This window comes from Drosophila innubila (assembly GCF_004354385.1).
Source record: "Drosophila innubila isolate TH190305 chromosome 3R unlocalized genomic scaffold, UK_Dinn_1.0 2_E_3R, whole genome shotgun sequence".
NCBI classification, from domain to species: Eukaryota; Metazoa; Arthropoda; class Insecta; order Diptera; family Drosophilidae; genus Drosophila; species Drosophila innubila.
In genome coordinates, this window is record NW_022995380.1 from 21,443,281 (window position 1) to 21,450,967 (window position 7,687).

Here is a 7,687-nt window from a genome sequence, read left to right on the forward strand (position 1 = left end):
TTTTCAAAAAGTTAAATTCAATTGATAAGAGACATGTGAATTATTTTTTCTATTTTAATGCTTGAACATATCATGACCTATCAACTATTAATATACATTTTTGGTATTAACTAAAATAAAATAAAATACTAATAAAACATTAAAAAAAAGAATATCAATAAGCGTATGCCACTTCTTTTATTTAATATGATTAAACGTGAAATAAATTTGTCATTTTAAATTTGGTTTTACTATATTCAAATTAACATTAACTGTCAATAATGTGTTTAGTTAAATAAAAGTGTATTATACTTAATTTTAATTAGAGATCTTTTTGAATCGGATTTCGCAACTGCTCTAACTCCTTTTAGAACTTAAGTTTGCTAAAAGTTAAAGTAATAATCTATTCCATATAAAATGTATATATATTTCTGTAAACTAATTGGATATTCACAGCCATTTAAAGCATGTCTAAAAACATTTTGCATGCCAGAAGCATAATAATAAAATGTATATCATTCGCTCTGGCACACTCTGTAGTTTCATACACTAAAACAGTCCAAATGAATTTGCGAAAAATATACATAATTTTGGCAACAACATGGTTATGTTTGTTAAAAGCAAAAGCCATAAGGAATCAGCTTGGACAGGATTCCTACTCAGCCTCGACGGAGACTTTAAAAAGTTTATTGAGCGTAGAGAATATTCTCATGAAAAACTTGGCAGAATACGTGGAACAGCTGAAACAGAAACTTAGCTTGGTCAAAAGGTATGTAAATCTTTCTTACTTTATCTAGACCAAATGTATCTCGTGTTTTTTTTCTTTTATAGAGCCCTAACACACTTTCGTGCTGAGGAGCTAAAAATGCGCTCCGATAATGACTATTTCGACAATCCATTGAATAGTTTTGCGCTCCTGCGACATCAACGACAGGATTGGCTTAAGTGGGCGGCATACATGGAGCAGCAGCCTGGAACTGGTAGAGGAGAATCATAGAGAATCATATACAGAAAATACTTAAAAAGTTTATTTCTTTTCCTGCAGCCCAAATTGCCTATGCTCGGGAAATGCGCGCTGAGCTACCAAGAACTGTAGATCTTCAGGAAGCCAGTCACTATATTGAGCTCCTGGTTGATTATTATGAATTGGAACCGAAAGACTTGGCAGCTGGCAAACTGGCAGGACATTCTCAGCCAAAGTTTGTATTATAATTAACTTTAATTTATCAACTGATTAAGCAAGTTTAAATTCTTTCAGCACTGCGTTCTCGATGTTGGATTGTTATGCATTGGCAAAATTTAACTTGTTTCAGAAAAATTACGCAAAGGCCGAGAATTGGTTTAATATATCGCTGTCAAAATACGACTCAAGGCATAATCTTCTTTACAAAGTGTTTGATTTCGATGAAAGCAATATACTTAAGTGGCTAGGAGCTGTGCTTATAAAGCGGAATGAGCACGTCAGAGGATTGCAGCATCTTAAAAGAGCAAACAGTATCAGGATAGATGAAACCTCCAACCATTATCAAACAAAAGCAATCATCCAAGGACTTTGTTCCGCCAGCTTTCATCGACCAAGTTATCTGCATTGTCGCTACAATAATTGGATGACGCCTTTCCTGCGCATTGCACCCCTGAAAATGGAGGAGCTGAGCGTAGATCCTATCGCAGTGCTCTACTACGATGCCATCTACGATAGCGAAATCGAATGGTTCTTAAACAAATCTTTAAACTTTATCCCAGCACTATTGGATATGAGGGAATTATCAAAAGATCGAACAGCACAGAATGTCAACTTTGAGGATAACGGTCTGGAAGCAGTTACTCTGACGCTGCACAAACGATTAACAGACATGACGGGCTTTAGCATGAAGGGAGGCGATGATTTATCTTTGATCAACTATGGCATCGGTGGACATTATAGCTTGCACTTGGATGCATTCGAAGCGGATGTATTTATATAAGTATTTTAATGTGACTTATCGATCTAAACTATTTTAATATTCAATTTTACAGTATGAAGGCCGAGGAAATCGCATAGCCACAACTTTGTTCTACGTAAGTTCGATTAGAAATTGCATTGATCAAGCCTAAAATATTATTTCATTAGTTAAGCAATGTGGAATCGGGCGGTGCCACAGTGTTTCCCGAACTCAATCTCACAGTCAAGCCACAGAAAGGAACCGCTCTCGTCTGGCATAATCTCCACATGAATGGTGAACGACATCTCAAAACATGGCATACCGCATGTCCAGTACTCGTTGGCACTAAATATGGTAAGATCTAATCTGTTTTCAATTTCTAAACTCGATATTGACGTTTTCATAATATATTTTTAGTGCTAACCAAATGGATTTATAGCTTCAGTCAGATGTTTATTAAGCCATGCCTAGCAAACCGTTGACAATCCAAATAAAACACGTCAACAAACGTTGGCCGCTTTCATATAAAGCGAAATTTCTATGAAAATCACATTAACTGTTCGCTTAAAGCCATACATTCCATAACTATTAACTAGAACTGACGCTGGCTTTGGCGAGACGATACTTTTGGACCGCAAAGAGGGCACCCTCCTCGGAGGTCAGCTGCTCCATGAATTTCTCCTGCAAAAAACGATTAGACTCTGCGTTCAGTTTCTCCTCAACGAATGTAAAGTGTAACATCGCATTGGGCACACAATTTAGCTCCAACAGAGTCTCATTCGATGGCAACACCTTCTTAGGTGGTATGGTGAACAGATGAAACTGTTCGCTTGGATTTGCAAGGAATGCACGCACAAAGTCCTCCACCCTGGAGACTGGTTCGTGTGGCTTGAAAATTCCTTGCAACACATAACGATTGGGAAACTGTATGCGTAGCACGCAGTCCTTGTATTGATTCAGCTTTGCCAGCATGGCTTTCTGGCGCTCCAGTTCGCGCAGGTTGGACGTAAGCAGCGGTGCATCCTCATTGCCCGAGGCGGTACGCTTAAGATCCCGCAGCACCATCTTCAGATCGTTAACAGTCAGATCGAAAAAGGAATCGGGCAAGTCATCGTTATTCCTGTTAGCAGCGTCCAGTGAGAAAAGTACAGCATTTCGCGGTCCAATCACATTTACCACCGGTGGTGCCTTACCAGGATTCTCATCAGCCGTATCTTCGAACTGCTCCTCCTGGTTTCGATGATGTAATGAGTAACCAGACCCACTACCCCAGTCATATTTGGGCTTTGCAGGCTCATCTTTAGGCGTCTGCGCTTCGGCATCAGCAGCTGCGTCTTTGGTAGAGCTCTCCTCGGGTGCAGTACGCTTTAATGACTTAACCATGTCACTGGTCAATGCAAAACCGCCGCCGCCGCCACTACCAGCCGCACCAATGGCCGAGCGGCAAGTGCTGGGCTGATCGTCATCGTTGTCTGCTTTGGGCTTCACCTCGGCCGGCTTGTAGACATTGGCCTGCCTTTTGAGGTCCTCTGGCTTCTTGTCGATCAGTCGCATCATGGCGCGTCCCTCGAGTATGCCCAATGATTTAAGCGTCGTGTTCTGCATCTGCTGCACACCAATCACCTCGCTACGCATGTAAATGATGACAGGACTCTCGAAGGCCTCCAATTGCGTCATACATAATTCCTGGACAACATGCCACACCGTGCTGCTAGGCAAAAATTCGCCTTGCTCGCGGGTGCCGTCATTTAACTGAATGCATACAACAACATTGGTCACTGTTCGCCGTTTCTCCGTTGGCTCCATTTCCAGCACACAGTTATTGGGCAGCCCGCTAAAGCGAAACTGCTGGGCGAGACTAACATCTTTGTTGTGGAATTTCAGGCAATGCTCGTCGCTGTCGAAGCCATGCTTTGCGCTCGCCGTCTCCAGCACCTCTAGCAATGTCATGTCGGGCTTAACGTTGACATTCTGACGCCGACCATTGGGGAGCAGCACAGTGACCCGCTTTTCCATGATTCAATCTCGGTGGAGACGCTTTCAATGAAGCCCTATTGGGAGCAACATGTGTATATGAGAATTTCAAAATAACCAAATACGCACAGCTGCTTGAATTTTATGCCAAACCTAAAATTCTCCTCAAACTCAGTACTTATTTCAGGTGGTCCAAAGTTTAAATTGTTATTATTTGTAAAATTACTGCGAAAAACAAAATTTATGCCGGTCATACAGTGCTGCCAACTTGTTTTAATAGTCATGTCGCTACAAAAAACGGGTGGGCAGGCTTGGATCTCGAAATAAGCTCCATTCCCTTATTCTGCTCAAATTGCAAAATTCTAGTTAAAATCTTAATTTCAAATTCAAAATTCTAATGAAATTATTAATTATTTGCTAAATGGACTAAAAATAAATGCGTTTAAATTTCTCGCCAAGGTTATTTTACATGTTATAGTGCATGTAGTTAAACTTTATAATAAATTAATTATATGATGAAAATTTAAAATTCGAAATTAGTTAAAATTAAGGAAAACATTTTAATGAAGGTTTAAAGTTCATCACCCCAATGGGAGCGAAGTCACAAATTTAATTCTAAAAAATATATCAAAATCTCGGCCAAATTCTAACAAAAACTTCCAGGGTGGCAACCTTTGGACCGGGTGGTAAGCTTTTGGACGAAAACAGTGTCTCCCACTTGTGCCAAAGTGTCCAGCGGACAAGTAGTTTTTATTATTAAATATTTACAATAAACACTGGACAAATGTATACGAGATTGTTGCAACATTTGGGAAATGGTGCCAGGTAATGAATACGCTAAAAATAAATTAAAACTATGAGAAATACTGGAAGCAGTTTCTGGACACACCTGTTACATAAACATTTCGGTCGTTTCCAGGTGTTTGGCTACAAAGGCCACGCCGAAAGTGCAGCCTATCAATAAAATTCTAATTTCCAATCGCGGCGAAATTGCATGCCGTGTTATAAAAACTGCTCGCAAACTGGGAGTGCGCACAGTGGCCGTGTACTCGGATCCGGATGAGCACAGTCTGCACACGGAGTTGGCCGACGAGGCTTATCGCGTTGGCGAGGCAGCTTCCTATTTGCGGGGAGATCGCATTCTAGAGATTGCCAAGAAGTCCGGCGCACAGGCAATTCATCCCGGTTACGGCTTTCTCTCAGAATCCGTGGAATTTGCTGAGCTATGCCAGCGTGAAGGTGTTATATTTATGGGTCCACCCAGTTCGGCCATACGTGACATGGGCATCAAGAGCACCAGCAAGGCCATTATGGCCGCTGCCGGAGTACCTATCATTAATGGCTATCACGGCGATGATCAGTCGGACTCTTGTCTACAAGCTGAAGCCGCCAAAATTGGCTTTCCTCTCATGATCAAAGCTGTGCGCGGTGGGGGCGGCAAGGGCATGAGGATTGCAGAGAAACCGGAGGATTTCCTCACAGCATTGAACTCGGCCCGCACCGAATCCCAGAAGGCCTTTGGGGATAGCTCAGTGTTGCTCGAGCGCTACGTGCGTTCACCTCGTCACGTGGAGGTTCAAGTGTTTGCGGATCAGTACGGCGATGCTGTCTATCTGTGGGAACGCGATTGCTCCGTTCAGCGGCGCCATCAGAAGATTATCGAAGAAGCACCTGCGGTAATTTTAATTTATACTATGTAATCAATCCAAGTTTACTTGAATACTCTTGTTTTCAGCCTGGCTTGTCGGAGGAACTGCGTCGTGAACTGGGCGAAGCTGCCGTACGCGCTGCCAAGGCGGTTGGTTATGTGGGCGCCGGCACTGTTGAGTTTATCCTGGACAAAGAGGACCTCTCCTTCCACTTCATGGAAATGAACACGCGCCTGCAGGTCGAGCATCCCATATCCGAGATGATAACAGGTACTGATCTGGTCGAGTGGCAGATTCGCATTGCCGCTGGTGAGCCTCTGCCCTTGACGCAAGCCCAGATTACGCGTCGCGGCCACGCCTTTGAGGCACGCATCTATGCTGAGAATCCTCGTGGAGGATTTCTGCCCGGAGCTGGTCCTCTCCGTTACCTGAGCACCCCCAAACCCAGTGCGAATGTACGTGTAGAGACCGGAGTGCGTGAAGGAGATGAGGTTTCAGTTCACTACGATCCAATGATTGCAAAGCTGGTTGTCTGGGGCGAAAACCGCACTCAGGCCTTAAACTCGTTGATTGCACGCTTGGGGGAATATCATGTTAGTATTTTGTATACTTCAATACCATTTTATTCAATTGTTTCATTAATCGATTCTTCATGTGTCTACAGATTTCTGGTTTGGAGACAAACATCAACTTCTTGATCGACCTGGCTTCGCATCCAGAATTCCAGCTTGCCAATGTGCACACTGGCTTCATCGATCAACACTTTGATACGCTCTTCCCACCAATTGTTGTCGAGCAACAGCAACTGAGCCAAGCTGCCCTCTCGTTGATCTTCAATGAGTTGCAGGCTGCCAGCAGCAATGCCAACAATAATCAGGATCCATTTGCCAGCACGCCAAATGTGCGTCTCAATTACGCTTTAATACGCAAATACAATTTGAAAGCACATGATAAGGGTAGGTCAGCTTTAAAGGATTACAGCGACATCTTGTTATATATATTTTCTTTATTTAGTTTATGCCGTGGAAGTCAAATACGATAATGGCGACATCGAAATCCGCGTAGATGGAGGCGCCTGGCAGGTCATTAAAGCCGAGCGTGTGCAGGACGGAGAACGTCTAAAAATCCGCGCCAATATTGATAACCACATCTCCACGTATAATGCCAACATTGATGGCGCAAATGTGACGCTGTTCCTCGAGGTAAATTTTCAATTCCCAATTTACAATTATACAAAATGAAATGTTCTCTTAAATTGCTTAAATAGAACGGCAAACTGGACTTTGAGCTAGTTCAACCAAAGTTCTTAAGCGCCCAGGCTGATCAGCTTGGCAGTGGAGGCTCTAGGGTCGTAGCACCTATGCCAGGTGTCTTGGAGAAGGTGCTGGTTAAGCCTGGCGATAAAGTCAAGAAGGGCGACAGTCTAGCCGTGCTTATTGGTATGTTTCTAAATATACAAATTAGAATATCATTATAATCTTTCCTTCACTTCTTAGCTATGAAAATGGAGCACATTCTGAAGGCACCTAAAGATGCAACCATTAAAACGATTGGCGGTGCCGAGGGCGATAACGTGGCCAAGGGAGCAGCAGTCATTACCTTCGTTGATGAGGATGTGTCGAACTAAATCATTTGCATTTTCATTTGATTGCATACCAGGGAATTGTTGCATTTAGCCACAGAATGTTTATGTTCTTCTATTTCTGTGTATCTATGTCTTTGATCAGTTTTAAGCTTTAACGCGTGCATTTATTAGATTTAAGCGTAAAGAATTCCATTCAATGGAGCATTGTTGTCTTGTCCTTTGACATTAAAAGCGGGTTTTTCTTTTATAATGAATGAAAATTATTTCATTTGCCAGAATCAATGAATAAAGTTGAAAAAAAATATTAGTTTTGATTTATTAATTGTTTATGTTTTTGTCGTTTAATTAATGTATTGTTTCTTTGCCTTGTTTGTATTTACTTCACAGTGATACATATCAAAGTATGTAAATAAAAATACAGTTTCATATTTAATTATGAAATATGATTTTTGATTGGTATCTTTTAGAATTATCTATTGTGAAAAAACAAATGATTAAGAATTTGATTTGCTTTGCTTACATTTCGCGTTTATTTTGCAACTTAAAACATAATAATTTAATAAATGTTTAACAAATTT

At 41.6% G+C, this 7,687-nt stretch overlaps 3 protein-coding genes across 4 annotated transcripts; 2 read left to right on the forward strand and 1 right to left on the reverse strand.

The window, feature by feature from the left end:
* Positions 1 to 537: 537 nt before the first annotated feature.
* Positions 538 to 2,451, forward strand: LOC117791152 (prolyl 4-hydroxylase subunit alpha-2-like). The gene is made up of 7 exons (XM_034630822.1): positions 538 to 748; positions 811 to 959; positions 1,025 to 1,178; positions 1,238 to 1,931; positions 1,996 to 2,037; positions 2,090 to 2,255; positions 2,319 to 2,451. The coding sequence occupies exons 1-7, from the start codon at positions 543 to 545 to the stop codon at positions 2,381 to 2,383; spliced, it is 1,476 nt and encodes a 491-aa protein (XP_034486713.1). The 5' UTR covers positions 538 to 542; the 3' UTR covers positions 2,384 to 2,451.
* LOC117791153 (tether containing UBX domain for GLUT4) lies at positions 2,408 to 4,142 on the reverse strand. 2 transcript variants are annotated; one of them, XM_034630823.1, is made up of 2 exons: positions 4,005 to 4,142; positions 2,408 to 3,952 (listed from the first exon to the last, which is right to left on the reverse strand). In XM_034630823.1, the coding sequence occupies exon 2, from the start codon at positions 3,915 to 3,917 to the stop codon at positions 2,490 to 2,492; it is 1,428 nt and encodes a 475-aa protein (XP_034486714.1). In that variant the 5' UTR covers positions 3,918 to 3,952; positions 4,005 to 4,142; the 3' UTR covers positions 2,408 to 2,489. The 2 variants fall into 2 exon arrangements, with proteins under 2 accessions (XP_034486714.1, XP_034486715.1); XM_034630824.1 differs by having other exon boundaries at positions 4,029 to 4,138.
* A 402-nt stretch (positions 4,143 to 4,544) lies between these two features.
* LOC117792090 (methylcrotonoyl-CoA carboxylase subunit alpha, mitochondrial) lies at positions 4,545 to 7,413 on the forward strand. The gene is made up of 7 exons (XM_034632055.1): positions 4,545 to 4,700; positions 4,795 to 5,551; positions 5,611 to 6,117; positions 6,189 to 6,480; positions 6,539 to 6,726; positions 6,792 to 6,963; positions 7,021 to 7,413. Exons 1-7 carry the CDS (start codon positions 4,660 to 4,662, stop codon positions 7,149 to 7,151), a joined length of 2,088 nt encoding a protein of 695 aa, XP_034487946.1. The 5' UTR covers positions 4,545 to 4,659; the 3' UTR covers positions 7,152 to 7,413.
* The last annotated feature ends 274 nt before the right edge of the window (positions 7,414 to 7,687 follow it).